General features: G+C 38.1%; 2 protein-coding genes across 2 annotated transcripts; both read left to right on the top strand.

Moving 5' to 3' along the window:
• Nucleotides 1–7,994: 7,994 nt before the first annotated feature.
• LOC145111458 (uncharacterized) lies at nt 7,995–10,082 on the top strand. Its single transcript, XM_079047732.1, has 5 exons — nt 7,995–8,115; nt 8,201–8,380; nt 8,441–8,844; nt 9,287–9,391; nt 9,639–10,082. Exons 1-5 carry the CDS (start codon nt 7,995–7,997, stop codon nt 10,080–10,082), a joined length of 1,254 nt encoding a protein of 417 aa, XP_078903858.1.
• A 31-nt stretch (nt 10,083–10,113) lies between these two features.
• Nucleotides 10,114–10,962, top strand: LOC145111457 (uncharacterized). Its single transcript, XM_079047730.1, has 2 exons — nt 10,114–10,665; nt 10,840–10,962. The coding sequence occupies exons 1-2, from the start codon at nt 10,114–10,116 to the stop codon at nt 10,960–10,962; spliced, it is 675 nt and encodes a 224-aa protein (XP_078903856.1).
• Nucleotides 10,963–23,534: the final 12,572 nt, after the last annotated feature.

Genomic DNA, 23,534 nt, shown 5'->3' with positions numbered 1-23,534 from the left:
TTTGAAGATATTGATATTTTTGTCCATACTATTTTGAAGATTTGATTATGACAAACACTATGTATTTTATTTTCTTTCTAATAAAATATATGCCCATAAGTTAATTGACGCGAGTTAATTATATTTCTTATTGATTGGATGGGGTTCAACACCAATATAATATAAATATTTATCTAGTCGCTCATTATCAATTAAAATATCTTCTCGGTCATTTTTTTAATTTGTATAAGAACAGTCCATGAAATTGATTATGTGTTGTCCCGTTGTTTTTAATTATACTTTTATAGTAATATGCATTTCGTGTTAAGTGAGACTCAACCTTTAATTTATATTTAACTAGATTATAACTTGTGAAAATTACGGTCATCATGTTTAGAATTATTATATACACTAATACAAAAGGGACTTATGGCAACGGTTTTTAAAAAAAGATTGTCAAGGTTTGTGTTTTTTATGTTACTGTTAAAAGTATGTGTTGGTCCAAACTTGACATGTCCAAATATTACAGGGGTTAAATATAAAATAGTTTCAGATTGTTTTTGATATTTATTTTGTGGTCTGGGTTGTTTGTGACATTATTACAAAGTAATGGGCTGCGGTGCATATTTGTGATATTGATACGGGTTGACACGTGGGTTGAAGGATCCGTTTACCCAAAGTATTTATTCTGAGTTGCAGCTTGATTTGGATTCATTCGAGCACAAGCGTTTCGGATCACTCTCATATTTTTCTCTCATTTTTCTCTTTTCGTTGTGTTAAGTTAGGGTTTGTATACTCACTTCTGAGTTCTTTAGTTTTTCTTAATCTTCATAGTAGATTAGGTTTGAGTGGTTGTAATGAGCATAGATTAGGATTTATGTAGTGAGGATTTCTTTTGTAAATACCTGAAAACCATCTGTCTATTTGTCCTAAATTGAAATAATAGATGATTATGATGGGAATATATGTTTCTACGTTTTTTCACATGGTATCAGAGCATTTGGTCTCCGATTTTGTGCTCCGACGTTCGACTGTGATCTGACGTTAGTCTAAGTCGAAAGGTACTTCTCGTTTTCCTTTGTTGTTTGGTTAGATCCTTGTAGATCTTCACAGTTTGGTTAGTCTTGAGGTTTCTGTTGAAATATCAAATTTATTTGGCCTATATGTGAACATCTAGGGTTCTTTCGTTTCCGATCTAGGGTTTTCCTTTTGGATTTTCTCCTAAATCGAAAACGTTGTCTTATTTACTGTTTTTTCTTAAGATCCTGGTACTGCGAGTTCTTGTGTGATCTTGCAGGTTTGTCTTCAAGTGGAGATCCTTGAGTGACAAATCGTCGTCAAGTAGAGATCCTTGATTGACGAATCAAGTCTGAATTAGTTCTTCGATCGGTCAATCTTGTTCTCTGAAATAACTCTTTTGTTAATAGATTTCATCACCATTAACACTTATAGAGAATGGTGTAACAGGAGTCGATCTGTGTTGGTTCTCCGACTTATTGCTCTGTGAGCGTTTCTTGTTCCCTTCTACCCTTATTCTAGCTATAGTTGTGGGAGATCCTGGTTGTCTTGAGTACACCAGTTATTATTTGTTGTTATTTGATCTCGATGATTGTTTTTTTGACTATGTGATTCTTGTCTTGGTCCCCAACATACCGTGGTGACCATTTGGACGCTTAAGGATCACGGTAGTCTGTGTTCTGTTTGATTGTTTTTTGTGCTTGCTGTTTGATTAACTTTGTGCTTGCACTATGACTGACTCCACATCTCCTCTTGAGTCTGGTAGTGGTTCTAAGGTTGATCCTATGAACTACGATGATCCTTTGTACATACATCCATCTGATAATACTGTTACTACAATTGTAAATTTTAAATTAATTGGGACTGAAAATTTTCATGTATGGCGTAGCTCTTTGATTAGAAGCCTTAACGCTAGAAATAAATTAGGGTTTGTAGATGGGACTGTAAAAAAAGGACTCTACTGATGAACTTAAATCTTTGAAATGGGAACGTGCTAATGTTGTAGTGTGTTCTTGGACCCTTGGGTCATTGTCTGAATCAATTTACTCTGGTCATGCATACTCTGAGTTTGTTGTAGATATATGGAATGAGCTTTTTGAAACTTATAACAAGGGAGATGGGTCTGTTATTTTTAATGTACATCAACGTATTAATTCACTTAATCAAGATGGGTCTTCTTTGTCTGAGTATTTTAATACACTTGATACTCTTTGGAAAGAATTTGATGGTCTTACTAATCTTGCTGAGTGTACTTGTGAAGGTGCTACTAAATATAATGATCATTTTGTGAAGGTGCTACTAAATATAATGATCATTCAAAACTTATGAAGTTAATAATTTTTAAGTGGTCTTGATGACTCTTTTAATCAAGTAAAGAGTCATATTCTTCTGATGGATCCTCTTCCAAATGTCAAAACTGCTTTCTCAATTGTTTTTATAGAGGAATCTCATTAGAAGAATGGGGCTCTGTCATCTACCTCTAGTGTGTCGAATCAAGATGGGTCTTCTTTGTCTAAGTATTTTAATAAACTTGATACTCTTTGGAAAGAATACGATGGTCATAATAATCTTGCTGAGTGTACTTGTAACGCCCGTGTTTCTGGGTTAAGCATTAAAGACGATGTAATAGTCTAGGTCAACTGTTGTAACGTGTTTTGAAGTAATAAGAATGAATTATGTGAATTTATGTGTTTTATACTTATTATGATATAATAAATTAAGGATAAAATATAAACGTCGAAAGTAAAATGTTAGATATAGCCGATATCTATGAAGAAAGTTGTAGTGGTTGAAACAAGGATTCTGGAGATATAAAGAATACCGAAATCTGAGTTATAACGAAGAAGTTATGACCTGTCGAAGTTTCGCGACAGAACCGGCACGACGTTGTGTAACGTAAAAAGTGAGTTTACGATAAAGTGCTTTTTAGCATTAGTGATCTATACGAAAGTCGTAGTGTTCGTTAAACCGAGAGCGTGCATAAAAAGAACGCCCAAATCCGACTTTGTATGAGGAAGTTATGATTTTTCTACGTTTCGGCTTAACAGTATGCAGCCCGAAACTCGAATTTTAGATCGAGTGATTATTAGCCGAAACAATATAAACGAGAATCGAAGAGCTTGTTGATAGTAGTTCATCGGTAAAAAGACAGACGAAAACGGACGTCGGATGAAGAAGTTATGAATTTTTAACGAACTTTTCCTGTCCCGGCCTGTTAAAAATATATCTTTCAAAATAAAGTCAAAATTAGCCGACAGAGTCTAAATGAAACTTGTAGAGCACGGTCTCCCCTACGCGTGGATATAAAGAACGTCAAAAACGGAGTTCGTATGCGAAAGTTACGAATTTTTGAAGTTTGAAAAATAGGAGTAAGCCCAGCGTACTCGTGTTCACGGTCCGAAATTGACCACGTCGCCCTTACCCTCACACGCTTGACACGTCCGGAGCCACGTATCTCGGTACGCCCAGCGTACTCAGTCTACACCCAGCATAGAGCCTCATAAGGCAGTACTCCCCGCGTACACGAAGATTACGCCCAGCATAATCAGGAGCTTCGGCCACTATAAATAGGGTGCGAGGCTGCCCGATTTTGTTTAGAAAATTTTACCTTTTCACACCCTCTACTTTCTTTTAAGCTGCACTAAATACCCCCAAGCCTATTATATCATCCTAGCATCGTAAGCAATCCCCGGATCACCAGAAGACCCCGAGAAAATAATATTTTCGAGTCGAAACTCTGCCCACGCAGAGCCCGGTTTTTGAGAAAACATCCCGGTTTCATCGAAAAAGATTGTTCTAAGGGACGAAGTGATGTCCAATCATTGTTATAAGGTGAGTGTATAGTAACTTTCATCTTACACATACATATGACGTATTTTATATAAAATATGTGCTATGTGTATATATATTGTTTGTTTATTTGAGATGGATGTTGAATGAATATTTTATACATGTTTAGAATGATTTAAACTGTATATGTACTTTTATCTACAAATATGTTGGGTATAACATGGGTAGATGAAATAGTTGATGTATGATGATGTTTGGAATAAATCTGAGATGACAAATGCGGAATATCAGGAACAATCTGAATCAATCACCATAATATGCAAGTAATCTGATAAAGGTTTTGGTGTATATTAATTATCTCATGAACGTACAGAGAAAAACCCTAATCTGATAAAAAGCTTACACCAAAAGTAAACCTAATGATTATTTATAGGGAACAATAAACATCTACCATAAATATAAAATAAATGCCTAATATAAAACCAATGACTTAGAAGAGCTCGGTTAAGAACTTCTACTGTAAAGGCACCGACGGGAATCATAAAATGATTAACCCTAAAAAGGCTTCCCTAAATAACCAAATATGCCAAATCAGTTTCAATCTCTCAAATACTCAACAATCTCCCCCTAGATGTTGAAACTGATGAAGATCATGATTTTCGATCTTCTTGGCATTTCTCCCCCTAAACTGTGATACTCATCACCACATGGGGTCTTCAAAGCGAGAGAAATAAAAATAATCTTCCAAATACGAACTCCCCCTTGAATAATCATCACTCCCCCTTGAATCGTCAACAAATGTCATGGAGAGAATCCAGAAAGTTAAGACGAATCATTACTTTATGTTTTCATTTTATGTAGATTTTGTTGGAAAAATTGTCTCGGGGAAACAGATTAAATTCAAAGATGAGTTTATAATACTTTTGGAAGATGAATTGTAAGATAAATATTTTTATTAAATTTTTTCATAAGTATTTTGTAAGTAAAATGATAGAAAAATCAAATGTTTTATTAAAAACTATAAATTATTTGTAGGGGACATAGAATTCAAATGAATCTATATGACACAAGTGCTTCGCTTATTGTTCCAACGTATCGTGCAATATCAAGAAAATATATAATTTTTGCGTCTCGGGTCAAGCTGGTTCGCTTACCGTCAAGTATGTTATGAATCATATTTTCCTTATTATTATACAATATATTGTGTTTCAAAATATTAAATGAGAGTGTTTTATCTGTAATATATATTACTGTTTTTTTGTAGTGTGTCTTTTGGTATCAACAAAATTTACGCAGCTTGCATTTAAACCAGATATGTCTGAAGCACACAAGTCTTACATTTAGTATATTAGTAAAGTAGAATTTTACTTTGATTAGCTATTAGTTTATTTTTATTAGATTTTTTTAAACATTTATATGTCTACAGTACTGTTTTATTTTCAAATTTGTTTAACTTATGTTTGTCTTATAATGATATAGAGAAACCAAAAAAATTGCTATTCGGTTATATTTGAAATAGTTAACATTTTGTAAAAATAACAATCAAATTTCATATGTATGTTATAACATAAAAACAATAAAGAAAGTCAATTATGCAAATAATAGATTTTAATTGATAATTGTTTACGTTAAAGCATAACAATATGTTATTTGTCTTTTAAGTAGTGTATAAAACGCTTTCTTTATGGATCTAATGATGTATAATATGTTATCGAAACAGATATATTGTAATGGATAGTCTTGGTAATACGTCTGTTCATTCAAGTGACATTGATTTTCTGTTAACAACCGATGTTTCTACCGCTTTACCTTCTGATACTATTGAAGACGAACAAGTCACGAGACGACGTCGTGGAGGTCGTCCTAGGGTAAGACCATCTTTTGACGATATTACTTCCCCATGGTGTCGTCGTGGGAGACCATCTTTTGTTGTGTCTCCTTACTTTGTTGGTGACAATGATCATCGGTATTCACAACATGGAAGCATACATGTCAGTCAGAATATTATTACTTCAAATTTAGAACCTAGCATGCCATTCTCATCAGGTTTGTATACTTATTTTTATAAGTAAGTTACTTACATTGAGCAACTACATGTATCATTTAAATTATATAATTTTATATTAGCCTGTACTGTCAACATCGACGTGACGCGCGCTTCCAAAAGGCCATCACCTCATATGATAATTTCTTCAAGTACAACTATTGGTATTGACGGGAATCCAGTTCATTCGACTATAATGAGTAACTTGAATGCTCCAAGTACAACTAATAACTCAGTTGTACATTCGGTGGTACGAACTTATAGTCTGCATAATGGTAGAAGTTCTACTGTTTTACCTTCTAATACCTTTGAAGCCCCAGCAGTCAGGAGACCAAGTCGGGGAGGTCTTCCTCGGGTAAGAGGATGACCTCCAACTTTTAGCATTGACAATATTAGCTCCACATGTCATCATCGTGGTAGACCCTCTTCTGGTGTGTCTCATTTCTTTGTTGTTGTGTCTCTTACTTACATTGAGCAAGGATATGTATCATTTATATTTTATATATATATATATATATATATATATATATATATATATATATATATATATATATATATATATATTTCTTAGCCTCTTCTCTCAACAACGAAGAGATGCACACTTCCGATCGGCCAGCACCTCATAGGATAATTTCTTCACATACAACTTTTGATATTGGTGGGAATTCATTACATTCGACTATAACAGCTAACTCGAATGATCGGATTACAACAAATAACTCTGTTGTACATTCATCCATACCAACTGTGGATAACGCAAGAAGTTCGTCTTCTAATGCATCACAAATTATACAATCTCAACATAATCCTTGAATATATATTAATCACTTTTCCAACTTTGTAATAGCATGTCATTTTCTTATATTTAATTCCTTTAAATTCATGTTATTTAGGTCGTATGTTGGCGTATTGGGATTGTGGCGATGCAACTCACACATGTATACACTGTGAAGCTATATTATGGTATGAGGAGCGGACCATTAAAACGTATTTGCCATCCATTCCAAAATTCTCCATATGTTGTACTGAAGGGAAGATTAAATTGCCTTTGCTTATGCAACCTCCTCAATTGTTGTGGAACTTACTGGATTACAACGGTGATCGACATTCAAAAGTTTTTAGAAAACATATTAAGCTTTTAAATCGTATGTTTGCGTTCACGTCAACCGGAGGAAAGATATATACGAGTGGTAATAATGGTAGAGGTCCGTATACATTTCATTTGAATGGTCATAATCACCATAGAATCGGTACTTTGTTACCTACACACGAGGATGGACGTCCTAGATTTGCGCAGTTGTACATTTATGATACTGAAAATGAAATCGATAATCGATTTTATGCGTTATGCAATTGTGTTCCTAAAAGATCAGATGTAACTATGCTTCGACTGTTGGTTCAAGAACTCCTGTCTATTCTAGATGAGAATAACTCATTGGTTCAAGCATTTCGTATGGCTAAGGATAGGTTCCATGAGTCATCAACACAGTCGGTTAAGATTCGATTAATTGGTAACCGAACCAAAGACGAGAGACAGTATAATCTACTAATTGTATCTGAAGTAGCTGCATTGATTCCAGGTGATGGTAGTCCTATACAGTCTCGTGATATACTTATTGAGGATCGTGGTGATGGTATTGTGCGAAGGATAAGTGAATTGCATCCATCTTTTATGGCGTTGCAGTATCCGTTACTTTTCCCATATGGAGAAGATGGGTTCCATTTAAATATCCCTTTATCGAGTAATTCTACATCACACAAAAGAAAGAATGTTACCTTGAGGGAATATTATTGTTTTCGTTTGCATTTTCGGTTAAATGAAGGTAAAACTCTACATAAAGCCGGTCGTTTGTTTCATACATTCATAGTTGATGCTTATGCTGCAGTGCTTGAACATGATTTAGAATGGTATAAGAGAAACCAAAGTACTATTCGTTCCGAGCTGTATCATGGTTTGACTGATATTTTATGTAGAGGCGAAACAAGTGCTTCATATGTGGGTCGTCGAGTTATACTACCATCATCATTCAATGGTGGACCGAGGAATAAGATACAACAATATCAGGATGCAATGGCCATATGTCGTTGGGCTGGAACTTCGGATCTATTTGTTACGATGACGTGAAACCCTAAATGGCCTGAAATTGAACGTCATATTCAACAAATGGTACCTGGTCAACCAAGTACCGATCGACCTGACATTGTTGCGCGTATGTTCAAGATTAAGCTTGATGAGCTGATGAATGACATAAGGAAAAAACATCATTTTGGTCGTACAAAAGCCGGTATGTTTTCTTAATATATTTGTTTTCGTCTTTAATTTTAATGTATGTTCTTTTGCTGTATAATTTTAATTATATGTGTATGCAGTTATTTACACAATTGAGTTCCAAAAACGTGGGTTGCCACATTGTCATTGTCTTGTGTTTCTTCATCCGCCAGATAAAATAACCATAGCCCAAAAGATTGATCAATTTGTATCGGCAGAGTTGCCTTCTCAGGAAAATGACCCAGTTGCTTTTGAAGCTGTTCGTAGTCATATGATGCATGGTCCATGTGGCCAGCTTAACACTTTAAGTCCATGTATGCACAATTGAAGTTGTTCTAAAGGGTACCCTAAGGAATATTGCGATGAAACTTTCATTAGGCGTGATGGTTGGCCCTGTTATAAAAGGTCTAACGATGGTTCGAAAGTTAAAGTTGGTAATGAGGATATCATGCTTGATAACCGATACGTTGTTCCTCATAATGTCGATTTGCTTGTCAAATATGGTTGTCATATAAATGTTGAGTATTGCAACCAAGGCAGTGTGATTAAGTATCTTTTTAGTTACATTAATAAAGGCCATGATCGTGCCACTGCTGTTTTGGAAGGTCCAGACAGAACACGATCTTTTATATCGATGTTGCACAACGAGAATGAGATCGAAGAATATATTAATTGTCGTTACATTTCTGTATCAGAAGCATGTTGGAAATTGTTGGGATTTGAGATGCAATATCGCTCGGTTGCAGTATAAAGACTACCATTTCATGAAGAGGATTGTCAAAGAGTTTACTTTAGAGAAGATGATGATATTGCAGAAGTTCTGGATAGGAGGGTATCTGCGGTGTCTAAGTTTACATGGCATGAAAAAGGGGATGTTAAGGAATGGAGGCCATGTAAAAATGGTTTGGTTATTGGTCGGTTATATTTTGTAAATCCAAATGAAGGAGAAAGGTATTATGTTCGTATGCTACTAAATGTTGTACGTGGACCCTGCAATTTTAAAGATATCCGCACTGTTGATGGTGTTGAGCATCCGACCTATATGTCTGCTTGCAAAGGGTTGAGGTTACTAGGAGATGATGGTGAATAGGTTGAGTCAATCCGAGAGGCTTCCTAATGGCAGTCAGGAAAGCAACTTCGAGAACTATTTATAACTATTTTGTTATTTTGTGATGTTTCTTATCAAGAAAAGTTTTTTTTGGGATTCTTTCCCGTTTTTATCAGAAGATGTTGCTTATAATCAACGTAGATTGCTTGATAATGAAGATCTAATGTTCTCGCATGATGAGTTGGTAAACTAAACTCTGCTTTATATCGATGATATTTTATATGGGAATTGTCGTTCGTTGGTTGATTTCCCCAGTCTACCTCAGTTAAACCATAGTTTGTTAAGTATAGGTTCGAATAGGTTAATTGCTGCTGAGCGGACATACAACGTCGAAGAAGAAATAAGGATTTTCAATGAGCTTTACAGTGGTTTAAATGTGCAACAGAAAGAAGTTTATACTATTATAATTAATGCTATCAATGAAAAGACAGGTGGCTTTTATTTTGTCTCTGGTTCTGGAGAGACAGGCAAAACATATTTGTGGAGAACAATTATTGCTTCTATTCGATCGCATGGAAAGATTGTTTTATCAGTCGCGTCATCATCGATGTGGTATCGATGTTGGCTCAGATCTCGCAGATTTGATTAATATTGCTGAGCTGATTATTTGGGACGAAGCTCCACTACAACATCGTTATTCATTTGAAGCTGTTGATCGTGCATTTCGTGATGTATGTCGTTATTATGTTGTTGGATCTGAAAACAAAGTATTCGGAGGGAAAGTGGTAGTTCTTCGGGGTGATTTTCGTCAAATTTTGCTTGTTATTCAACATGGATCCCGTTCTGATGTTGTGTCCTCTTATATAAACAAATCAGAAGGTCTATGGAATTCATGTCATTTTTTTTGTTTTGACAACGAACATGCGTTTGTTTGATCAAAACATTACTGGCGATGAACTTATAAAAATGCGTGAATTTAGTAAATGGATTCTTGAAATGGGTGTTGGTCGGATTCCTACGTGTACAGTTGAAGGTGAAGACGATGGTACATGGATCACTATACCTGATGATCTTCTTATTCCTGTTGCTGATAATCCTATTGATGCTGTTACATCCATTATATTCCCAGATATTTTGAGTAGACTTAATGACATGTCTTACATAAAGGAACGCTGCATCCTTTGCCAGACAAACGATGATGTTGACATGATCAATTTACATGTGCTTTCTAAGATGTCTGGTGACATGCATGAGATGTTAAGTGCTGATGAAATTTGTCGAAGTACTGATAATTTTGCCGAATTGGAAATTATGTATTCTTCAGAATTTCTTAACACCTTGCGGTCCTCAGGAATTCCAAACCATGAGTTAAACTTAAAGGTTGGTGCACCGATCATTTTGTTACGTAACTTAAATTTGCAAAGACGTTTGTGCAACGGGACTCGGTTGGTCATCACACAAATTAGTCGGAGGGTTTTGGAGGCGGTGATTATTACCGGTACTCATATTGGAGAGAAAGTATTAATTGGGAGGATTGATATGACTGCATCGGACATAACATGACCCTTTAGATATAAAAGAAGACAATTTCCTGTCAAAGTTTGCTTCGCTATGACAATCAACAAAAGTCAAGGGCAAACGTTTAATCATGTATGTGCTTTCTTGGTGAAACCTGTTTTTTCACATGGTCAGCTTTACGTGACAGCTTCTCGTGTAACCTCTCGTGCTGGTCTTCACTTTTATATTGACAACAAGGGGAAGTGTGGTAGCAATATGACAAAGAATGTTGTTTATAAAGAAGTTTTCTATAATTGACCATTACATGGTATAAACAACATTGAATGAGTGCATTGCAAGTTCCGATATAGGTATAATCCTATTCATAAATGCATAAGTTCATGAAGAGGCTTATTTCTTAACAGGTACAATTTTTTTTTCAGAAAAATAATCATGTAATGGTTTGTTCATCCTTTTTTTAATACAAAAATTTCATATATTATATTTGATTTATTAAAAAACTATAATTTTTTAACGAAATATATATACGCATCATTTACTAACTTCAAACATTCGGTAGTAAATTAACAACTACAATCCCTTTGATACTTTCATTATGGCTATTAATGTTGTTAGAACAAAGTTCTATTAGGATCGATAGATTCTATGCAGGCAAACAATTAAGGACGTAATTATGAACACAAGAATGGATTTAAAGATGTCGTATGATTAATGCTTTAACACCTCAGAAGAGCTCGATTAAGAACTTCGATTGTAGAGGTGCTTAGGGTTACAAAACAATAATGAATGATAATCAATGGCGTATCTAATGCATACATGCATGCACTATTTATACTATAACCCTACTAGATAATCACGGATGGACAGGCCCAATCCGGATATACAAAACAAGCCCATGACGCAACACAATAATACACAACAATCTCCCCCTTTGCGTCAATGGAGCCGAAAGCTCAGTTTGGTTGAGCTGCAGAAGACTTCTTGACCATCTTGAACACCTTCGGTATGATGGCCAATAGATGATGACGAAAAGTAATGTACCACCGAAGCATGTCTGTGAAGTTCTTCTTGTCTGCATCAGAATTCTGCTTGCACCGATGAATGATACTGATAATGTGCTGTAAGCAGTCTGTTGAGAACAAATGTTTATCAACAAGAGCGAACAGAAAACGATTGGCTTTGCCTCTTGTGAAAAATTACAGTTAGATATGTAGAATCGATTTGGCCCATCCTCATTTTGTTCACATCTCCTGGTTTCGCTGTTGGCTTGACAGTCGGTTTCTTATTCATCACTTTTGCTATCTCCTGATCCATAGCAGCAACCTCATGGATGTAAGAAGCCAACATCCTCTTCAAATGATTCAGGATCGGCTCATATTCTTTTGGATTGGTGAGCAAAATGTTAAACAACAGGATCCAGTCATGAGGATTTAAATTTGGAAGATCTGCCAGGGAAATAATCGACACCGAGTTTGCTGATCCTCGGGTGATTTTGAAATTAACATTTATGAATTTCCCGGCAGGCAAAGGTTTTAGTACCTTGACAGTAACTATCTTCTGTGCACTCCATGTCAAGTACTGCGGTTGACTGAACTTCAAATAAAAATCAATTAGTTCGCGATCAACTTTCGGATGAGGGAAAGGAACTTCAACAGTCGAATCAAAACAATGAAATGTAAATGCCTTCCGTGTTATCGGCATATCGAACTGTGAATCCTTTGAATTATCACAATCAAAAGAAGCGACAGGTTCCAGCCAGTAGACGCTTGGAAACTCTATTGCCTCCTTGATGCGTATTTCCCTTGTCTAGAGAGGAAACAAGGCCTTTTTGTAGTCTAAGGCATCTTGTTCTTCCTTGTTCCTTCTCTCCCTTTCCTCAGCCTCCTTCGCAACCCTTAAGGTTTCATCCAATTCTTTGTCCCTCTTCTTTCTTTTAAGGGCCTCAACAATAGTCTCTTCTTCTTCTTCGTCACTGTCATCATCAATCCCCTTCTTCTTAGCTTGAGAACCAGAACCCGAAGCTTCATTACCCTTCGGTTCGGTTGTAACTTTGACTTTCGGTTGAGCAAATTCTGTTTCGGTTTTCACAGTAACCTTCAGTTGAGCACCTTCCCCCCCTTGTTTTGGAGGTACGAATTTCTCCGAAACACCCTTCATCTCATGTAACATTGCAAGGGCAGGAAGAAGTTTTGAAGTCAGATGATTCCTTATAGTGAGAGTAAGGATAGGATCATGAGCACCAAGAAGGTTGGTAAGCATATCCTTGACATCTCCAGCACAGCTTCTGAATACTGCACGCTCAGTTTTCAATAATGAGATCTCCTTTTCCGCCTGAGCCAACTGCACCTTCTGAACTTCAATTGTTGAAGCTTGGCGGGCAAGATCTTCCTTTAGAGCACTCTCCTTTGCTAAATCAGCTTGGAGAGATTCAAGCCGAGAATTCACAGAACTGATAAGTGAAGTGTTCTCTGCTTGCATTGAAGAACGAACAGCCTCAAACTTAGTTTGCTCTTTTTGAAGGGACTTGGATAAGGAATCCACGGAGGCATTCACCTTGGCTGCATTGGAATCAGCATGCGCTTTGAGTGAGTCAAGAAAGATCTGAGTACTGTGAACAATTTCTGCAACGTCCGTAGTGGCCTTCTTGCAAGAAGAAGTAGAAGCGTCAACAGCCTTTGTTGATTTGTCAATAGCCCCAGTATATTGCTCAAGAGCAGTGTCCATAAAAGCTTTGAGCACAACATCATTGTATGAATTGTTCGCATCAAGCAATTTATCAAGTTTCTCATCAATGCTCTGCAATTGTTGGCGTGTGACTGGAGCTTCATCATCATCATCTGTAGGAAGCCGATAGGGGCTGTAGTAGGTCGAATCAAACTCATCATTAGCACCACCGAGAGTGGCACCGGAATCGGTGGAAGGTGAGGGTGAAAGTGGTTTAGAAGTAACTAGAGGTTCGGTTTTAGTAGTCGCCCCCGTATCAGATACATTGACTCTTACTGTCGGTTCGGGGATAATGGTGGAAGTTGATTGTGAAATAATAGGAGGAGGGATTGGAGTTGTAGAAATAGGAATGGTACTAACTGGTGGTGATGGTGGAATAGAAGTTGTTGTTTGAGAGGTGGTAGGGGGTGGAATTGGAGCAACCGAAACTGGAACAGTCGTTTTCGGTGATGGAGGTGGTGTTGGAATATTGTCATGATGAGGTTCGGTTGGAGTCGGTGATCGAGGAGGTGTGTTACCTCTCGGTGATTCATGATGCTGAATTTCCTCATCTTCATCCTCCTTATTGTTGTCTGAGCTTGAAGGGGAAGGACTCTTAGGTTTCTTCGCCATTTTCTTAATCTTCTTTGACTTAGAGGAATCACCCTTTGTAGACTTTCGCTTTCTAGACTTGGTAGGCTTAGACGAATCATCTTCGGTTGTTTCTTTCTTGGTAGTAGCCCTCTTGCCTCGGTTTGCAGGCCTCTCCACAGCATCCAAAGCGGCTTGTTGTTCAGGAGATAGTACTCTCGGTTCCTTGGGAGGAATCTTGCGATAATCACCCATGACCTTACTCTCGGCTGAGACACACCTGTACATCGTCTCAGGTATGGAGCCATTGTGAGGGAACTTTGTAGGATCAACAATGATAATTTTCTTGGTGTGAAACGTAGCCACAGACGCGACTAGGGCATCCTTCATTACCGGAATCTGCAAAGTATCAATCGCCCTTCATGTAATGAGAGTCCAGAATCGACCATACGAAATTTCAGAGTGCCTCGTTGAAGTGTTGAGGCTTTTCACCACTTGTGACCAGATAATCGACCCATAGTCGAGATTTATACCATTGTAAAGACCGTATAGAAGGGTCAGAAAACCCCTTGCTGGTACCATCAGACCCACCACTCCTCTCCGCCTAACTCTTGATGAGAAGAGTAAGCAATCCATTCCATTGAGGTGGTAAGCATGATTTCTTAACCTTTGTAACCGTGGTAAGTACATCAGTGTAGCCCATCTCGTAGAGCATCGAGAACAGTTGAGTAGTGGTGATGAAGTCCGGTGAGATCACAGACGAATCCACAGCAAGTTGTAACAGTGAACAAAATCTCCCTTTTGAAATCGAAGCCTTGTGAGAGAATATTTGGAAGTAGATCCTCTCCTTGTTCTTATCATAGGAAGCAGTAGTGTAGACTTACGATAGGAGTGACATTGGAACGGATTCCACCTGTGTTAGGGCTAGTACCAGAGGTGAATACTTCAAACACTCAACCACTTGTAGCATATACGAATCGTAGAGAAAAGGATTGAGATGAATGATCATGTTCTGGTTTGGCTTGATCGAGAGCAATGTGGACGAAGCAGTTTGATCGTGAGCCGATGAAGAATTTGCCATTGTTGAGTGAAGGAAGAAGATGAATAGTTGCAAAACACCTTGTATATTGAGAGAGTTTTGTTGCTGGTAAAAGAGACAAATGTAATTAGAAACCCTTTATATACCATTGCCAGGAGAGAGAAAAAATCATCATGATAATGACGCGGTCACTGAAACGTTGCCTGAAAAAGCGCGATGTGACAGGTTGGTTTCTCCCAGGTATACGTCAGCACGCGTGGGTATCAGAATCGTTCAAATTCACGCGCCCAAAAGCTTATCCTCAATTCGTCGTTTGAAATTCAGCTTCGCTCCAAAAATTAGGATAACCCCTGTTGCTCCAAAATATAAACGAACCAACAGCAACCAGAATGTTGGAAAATCACAAAGAATTTTCGTGCAATAGTGTGACAAAAGATAAAGAAATAAAGCAAGATGTGTATAGGAGTGAGTGATGTCTATTTGAAGACATAAAACAGATGATTCCGGGCAAGAATCGCTTCCTTCAACGTCAAGAGAGACTTGAAGTGCTTGCTTGGTTTCCCGAGAAAATACGATCGAGTGCTTGTAGAGAAACATCGAAAGCCTTCTTTTAATTTATAGGCTAAGGGTAGCTTATCTTCAACCGAACGTCGATTCTTAACATAAGACCGAACGTTGGAAGAAGTACTTGTGAGACGGATGTGGTCTGTTGCACAAGTAGGTTGGATGTAATTTGTTGTGACTAAAGATGTGATAGAAATCTCAAAAACAAAAACAAACTGGATCTTTTTGGGTAGAAATGCCTTGGTGTTAGACAATTTCATAAAAGACCACTCAAAAATAAAATGAGATTCCATTAGGTAACCAGTAAAATCTTGAATACAATGATTCACCGTCAATTCTTTGTTGGTGTTGGATTGTGGGTTTCACTCAGCACGTGGTGTACGTATCTAAGATCACAAACACAGATTTTATGCAACCATAAACCTCAGTTGTAAAGACCGAGAGTCTCAAGGGTTACAGTGGTGAACCGAAAGTTGATGGAGAATGTAAGGAGGGTGGTTAAAGAACCGAAAGTACCTCTGCTATATAAACATGACAAAGCAGAAAACTCTTAACTCATTTGAGAAGAGTAAGCTAGCTCTTGACTTGAGATGATTTCAACCGCCTGATTGGGAAGAAACGATAGGTATAGATCGAATCATTAAGGCCTTGCTCTTAGTCTTAGAGGCTTCGGTCGACATGCAACAGCATGCTTCTAGGGACTCTTAACTAGTTCAGATGAAAAGAATCATACCTGCCTTAGCTCCAAATTCGGTTGCACTGATATACTTGGAACCTAATTAAAAGGACAAGCAAACAAACACACCACACAAACAAAAACAAACAAACAAACCAAACAAAACAAAAAAACGTTTAGAAAAATATTTTTGGAATTTTGTGATTTTCCGAAAAATAATAAAAACAGAAAGAGAAAATATTTTTGGATTTTTGAAGTTTTCTGAAAAATAATAAAAACCGAAAAATAAATTTACACAAAACACTCTTAAAGAAAATAAAATAGAGTAAGAAAAGCACTTAAAAGAATAAACAAAGTGTACAACCGAAACCAAATCTTAAAAGAATGAAGCGAAATAAGCCGAGCGTTCGGTTCATTTCGGTTCCTTAAAATTCCGGAGTCGAAATAGACCGAGCGTTCGGTTCATTTCGGTTCCCAAAAATTATGGAGCCGAAATAGACCGAGCGTTCGGTTCATTTCGGTTCCCAAAAATTATGGAGCCGAAATAGACCGAGCGTTCGGTTCATTTCGGTTCCCGAAAAATCCGGAACCGAAATAGACAGAGCGTTCGCTCTATTTCGCTTGTCTAATTTTTAGAGAGAGATTTGAGGATTCGGTACCGACTCTGCTTCCATCATTCCCAAACCTTGTAATATTGTATTGAAGCTTGCTTCCGGTAAGGCTTTAGTGAATATGTCATCCAGTTGATCAGAGGACCGAACGAAATGTACTTCCACGTTCCCATCTTCTACATGGTCCTTGATGAAATGATATCTTAGTGCAATATGCTTAGTCTTTGAGTGTTGCACTGGATTGTGAAATATTCTTATCGCACTTTCTGAGTCACAATAGAGAGGAATCTTCTTCATACTTAGCCCATAGTCTTTTAGTTGGCTTTGTATCCATATTACTTGAGAGGTACAGGATGCTGCAGCTATGTACTCAGCTTCGGCTATGGAAAGTGACACACAGGTTTGCTTCTTGGACTGCCAGCTAACAAGTTTACCATCAAGGAATTGGCATCCACCAGTTGTGCTCTTTCGGTCCAGACCACATCCTCCAAGATCAGCATCAGAAAAAGCTTAAATAAAAAATCCAGATCTAGCAGGGTACTAGAGACCGAGAGACGAGGTTCGCTTCAGGTAACGGAAAATATTTTTCACTGCCACCATGTGAGGTTCTCTTGGATTTGCTTGAAACCCGGCACAATAAGAAACAGAAAACATAATGTCTTGTCTACTAGCTGTTAGATACATAAGGGAACCAATCATTTGACGATATAGTGTTATGTCAACAGCAGGTTTTTCCAGATAAGGTGTTAACTTAGTGCCAAATGCCACAGGAACCTTCACTTTCGAATCTCCCATCATACCAAACTTTGCCAGCAAGTTCTTTGTGTAGGCCTCCTGGTTGATAAAGATACCTTATGGTCCCTGTCTAATACTCAAACCAAGGAAAAAATTAATCGGACCCATTGCGCTCATTTCAAATTTAGTCTCCATCATATTCCTGAATTCAGCCGATAAGCTAGGAATCGTGGAGCCGAAGATGATATCATCGACATAAATCTGAACTATCATTAGATGTTCGCCTTCTTTCTTTCGAAAGAAGGTTGGGTCAACCGAACCTTGTTTAAATTTCGACATTTTCAGAAAGCGAGTTAAAGTTTCATACCAGACCCTCGGTGCTTGCTTCAAACCATATACAGCTTTATCCAGCACATAGCAATGATAAGAGAATTTTTCGTTCACGAACCCAGGTGGTTGCTCAACATACACCGTTTCTTCTAGTTCTCCATTCAAGAAAGCGCATTTTACATCCATTTGGAAAACTTCGAAGTTTTTATGAGCAGCATATGCCAGAAAAATCCTAACTGATTCCAACCTTGCTACAGGAGCGAAGGTTTCCTCATAATCTATCCCTTCCTCTTGACAATATCCTTTCACCACCAACCGAGCCTTGTTTCGAATAACGTTCCCCTCTTTGTCCAATTTATTCCTGAAGACCCATTTCAAGCCAACCACTGAAGCATCCTTTGGTGTGGGAATCAGCCTCCAAACTCGATTTCGTTCGAACTCATGGAGCTCATCTTGCATTGCTTGAACCCAATCAGAATGATCAAGTGCAGCATTAACTGTTTTTGGTTCGACTTTGGAGACAAACGAATTAAACATACAAAATTCAACATTAGAGAATAATGCAGTTTGTTTCGCTTTTAATTGAGAACGTGTTAGAACTTTCTCAGATGATTCACCAATTATTTGTGTTTTTGGATGGTCGTTAGTCCATTTCGATAAAGGAGGGTAATTAGGATCATACGATGGATCCAACTCTGCGTTTACTTCTTCTTCAAGATCTGATTGATCACCTTCGTCAGTTGTGTTCTCTTTCTCCCCCTCAAATGGCGAAGTGTATCCCTTGTTAGGTTCAGAGTTTTCCTCTTCTGTGGGAGTTGGATTCTCCCCCTCGATTGGACTATCCTTGGGTGGTGTTGAAGTTGGATTCTCCCCCTCGGCTGGACCTTTACGGGTTGGGGATGGTGTTGGCTTCTCCCCCTCGAAAGACATTTCGGTTGTCTTTGGTGCAGATGAACTCTCCCCCTTGAATATTGAGCTGTTGTTTGGAGAGTCGGTTGAGGGTTGACCACCAGTCGGTTTACGAGGTTCATTTTCCGTCTCTTTTGCACCTTCATCTATGATTTTTTTAAGATTGTCGATTTTTTTGTCTGCTGCTTTCGCCTCTGAGTGTGCAGCTTTCTCTGGTTCATCAAATAGCCGAATGTACTCTTCAAACAAGTTGGATATAGCAACCGAGACTTGTCCTGATTCAGGAAATATTTCCCCCAAGGCACTTTCGCTCCTTTGAACTTTCTTCATGTAATTATCGTCAAAGGTTACATAATATGTTTCTTCAATTCGTTTGGAGCGTTTGTTCAAAACTCTGTATGCCTTTGAAGTAAATGAATAACCAAGAAATATTCCCTCATCAGCTTTGACGTCAAACTTGTTTCGGTTCTCTTTTGAATTAAAGATGAAACACCTTGAACTGAACACGTGGAAAAATTTGACGTTGGGCTTTCGATTGTTCAGAATCTCATATGGAGTGATTGAGAATCTTTTGTTGAGCAAGGATCGGTTCTGAGTGTAGCAAGCGGTTGAAACTGCATCAGCCCAGAAGTATAGCGGTAGAGAAGCGAAGCTGAGCATGGTTCTAGCTGCCTCACATAACGAACGGTTTCGTCTTTCAACAATTTCGTTCTGCTGTGGTGTATAGGGGGCCAAAAAGTTGTGAGATATCCCCTTGTCAGCCAGAAAATCCTCAAAATCTTTATTCTTGAATTCCAGCCCATTGTCGCTTCTGATATTCCTCACTGTCTTTCGCAGCTGCACTTCCACTTGCTTGATGAACGTCTTCAACTTGGGAGTTGCATCTGATTTTTGTTTAAGAAAGAAAACCCAGGTGAAGCGTGAAAAATAATCTACTATGACAAGAATGAACTTACTACTACCGAAGCTTTCGATAGCCGAAGGTCCACATAAGTCAATGTGCAGAAGTTCAAGAGCTTTAACAATCTTTGTATTGATTCGTGTAGGATGGCTCTTTCTGCTTTGTTTGCCCATCTCACACGCTGCACACAGATGTTCCTTATCAAACTTGAGAAGAGGAAGGCCTCACACGTGATCACCAAGCACCAACTTATTAATGTCTTTGAAGTTTAGGTGCGATAGAGGTCGATGCCATATCCAACTTTCATCAGTGTTCGCCTTTGATAGCAGGCATATCGCTGGTTTTCCTTTAATTGGGTTGAGATTTAAAGGATACATCTCTCCCTTGCGTTCAGACTTCAACAAAACCTTTTTAGATTGCTTATCAATTATTTATGAGCCCTCATCATCGAATGAAACCTTCAATCCTGTTCCCACAACTAATTGTGATACACTGATGAGGTTATGTTGCAACCCTTCCACATAAGCGACTTTTCGAATCGAAAAGTCTCCGTTGGTTATCATGCCATATCCTTTGATTGTGCCATACGAGTTATTTTCATACTTCACACATCCACCATCCTTTAGGGACCGAAACTCCCTCAACTCTTCCTTCCTTCCTGTCATGTGACGCGAGCAGCCACTGTCTATATATCATTCATCATCGAACTGCTCGTCACTTATCACCTGCAAATTCAAGCAGATTTAGGAACCCAAAGTTTCTTGGGTCCTGATGAGTCTTTCACAGAAAAAGGAATTGCAGTAGAAATATCAACCAAATAAGTTCTTTTTATTAAAGTGAATTGATCTTTTCTTTTGATGGTGTACACCTTGATTTTAGTTTTATCTTGTTTAACTTTTGGTGTATTAGATGGTGTGTTGTTAGATGGTTTTGGTGTTTTCTTTTGAATCCTAGGGTTAGCGGACTTTTTCTTATTATCAAAATCAGAATCAAGCTTTCCCTTTCCTCAGATGTCCTTCACTGAATTTGATTTTGTTTGGGAGTTGGAATGACCGAAACTAGACATGGGACCGAAACTTGACTTGGGACCGAAACTGGACGTTCGGTTCTAAGCTTTGGAATAGTAGGAATTTGGACTGAAATTTTCTTTTCCTTTTAGCTTTTCCTTTCCTTTGTAAATTGATTCTTTCTTAGGAGGTACATAGTTGGGATTTTGAGATTGCCAATAACGTTTTCGCTCATTCAGATTTTTCATGTATCTTTGATTTCTTTGGCGTTTCTGTTCAGCTAATTCCTTCTGAGATTTGTGGATATTGAAGCTAGCCTTTGGCTTCTCCTTTTGAGTTGCGATTGTCTTAGTTGGAACAATCGGTTCTTTCATTGGTTCTTCAGGGATTTCTTTTGTTCCACTTGTGCTTGGTTTGTCGAAACTCGAGGGTTTGTTGATAGGTTCAGCAACATATCTTCCCTTTACCCTCCAGGAGGTTTGCTCAGATAAGCCGATGGTTTCATCTGCGTTATCAGTAGGGGCTGACCAGAAATAATCGTCGCACCCTTCAGCATTGTCTTTGTCAACCAAGATTTTCAATTCTGCCGTTTGTTTTGCAGTGACCCCTGTAACAACATAGACCTGATTCGGTACAGTTTGAACCTTATGATAAACCATTGCTTTTTCTTTGAGTTTCTGTGGCTTGTCCTTTGACAAGCGAGCGTATTCAACCGAATTTTCAGAAATGAGGGGTTTCTCATTCTCGGTTTCGCTCTTCATAAACTCTGAGCAATCAACCACGTCTTCTACTGAGATTTCGCTCATCTCACTTTCCTCATCAAATTCAGACGTATTTTCTATGTTCATTTTATTTTCTGAAATTAATTTGGCGTTAGACGAATCAAACGATTGAATAGTTTCGGTCTTAATTTTTAACCTATCAATTTCATCTAAAAGATCTTTGAGCATACATTTATGTTCCTTAGAGTCGATGAAGGTTTCTATTTTGTCCAGTCCGATTTTGTAATGGATGGATGTCTCTTCTGAGGACACAATTGATTCACATTCAGCTATGACTTCATCCTCCTTAAATTCAAGGAAGGGTAAAATCATTTTATGAATCTTTTTCCCTATTGCACAATTTAAATGCAATTGAGTAATATTAGTATATAAGCGCTTTGCAATTAAACAAAAAACATTCCTTTGTTTCAAAAATTTTAAATTGGCTCGTTGCAAATAAATACTTTCATCCCTAGCCCTATTTAACTCCGACTCCTTCAGCTCAATCCATATCCTTCTCTCCTCACTCTTTGAAGACACCCTGCTGAGTTGGTCAGTTAGGTTAGAATTCGCTAAGCGAGTTTGCATGAGACTTCCACCTAAGTTAGAAAATTTAAATTTTAATTCGTTTAATTCTTCTTCATAATTTGTTACTGGAACTTTAAGTGATTCAAGGATGGTTTGTACCTTTTTGATCATCCGATCACAGTCGTCGATCTTCTCCCTCACGGGCTTGGCTGCAAAGCACTTGTCCTCAGTTAGGTTCGGCTCCTTACTTGCACTTTCGGTTGATCCACCAGCTGTGACCATCAAACATCTTCCAGCCGAACCTACATCCTTGACCACATAAGCTCTTCCATGAGTGGGCTTTCTCACCTCTTCATCCTCAGAATCGGTTGACCAGACTTCAACGCCACCGAACTGATCTTCATCTGCATTCTCCTGCACAATCAAGGTAATCATTGAACTATTAGATGCCTTCTTTTTCTTGATCTCTTCCAACTTTCGCATGTAGTACGCCTCATCGTCTTCACCATCTCTTTTCTCAGCCATCTTCCTCAGCATGCAATCTTTGGCAAAGTGGTTCTTGCCTTGACAGTAATTGCAGTCAAACCCAGAGTCTCCTGCAAGCTTGCTCTCCTTCTTTTCGTCATCCTTTTGAGAAGTAACTTTCGGTTTGTCTTTCACCTTCTCAGAACTGTAACTTCCCTGCCAGTTTCGGTTCTTATTGACAGGAAATTTCCTTCTGGCAAACTTCTTTGGATTGGTGACCATCATAGCGTATTCTTCGCTTGTAAGGTCACACTCAGACATATCCGACTCCTCTTCTTCTTCTGAAATACTTTTTCCTTTTGAGACAAAGGTCAACGATCCCACACCCGAAACTACCTTCGCCTCCTTGGTTACCACATTCTCATGGGACTTAAGTATTCCCACAAGTTTTGCTAGTGAGTAAGATTTAAACTGTTCATGTGCTTTCACTGTTGAAACCACAGCCATCCATTCTGGTCTCAGACCGTTCATGAAGGTTACCTTCTGCTCGATCAACTTTCTGTCTATTCCATGCTTGATCATCTTACTTAGGAGATAATTGAACCGATCGAAAGTTTGTATCAGTTTTTCTTCAGGTTTCTATTCGAAAATTCCAAATTCTGAGAGCAGTAAGGTTTGAATAGAGTGTTCTAGATCTTTATCGGTTGAGTAAAGTTCTTTCAACCTATCATAGATTTCTTTGGCCGTCGTGCAAGAACCAACTAACCGAAAAGTGTCAGATTACAAGGCGAATCTGATCATTCTCATGGCCTTCACATTACACAGCAATTTATCCTTCTCATCCTGTGGCATCTTGTCTACGTCCGCCACCAGCTTGTTATATTCTTTTTGGGTCTTAACAGTCATGTTCGTTCCAAAATGAACAAACGACCCTAGCGTGATGGCTTCCCAGATGAGATAACCATTATCTTCAGATCCGACCACATAATCTACAAAGTGATGCGCCCATACTTCAAAGTCTTGAGTGCAAAGAATGGGAATCCTGGTAG

Source organism: Lactuca virosa, chromosome 5, assembly GCF_052849685.1.
Source record: "Lactuca virosa cultivar CGN04683 chromosome 5, Lactuca_virosa_CGN04683_v6, whole genome shotgun sequence".
Classification (NCBI taxonomy): Eukaryota; Viridiplantae; Streptophyta; class Magnoliopsida; order Asterales; family Asteraceae; genus Lactuca; species Lactuca virosa.
The sequence above is the reverse complement of the archived record's forward strand: the minus strand, read 5'-3'. Positions and strand labels throughout refer to the sequence as shown.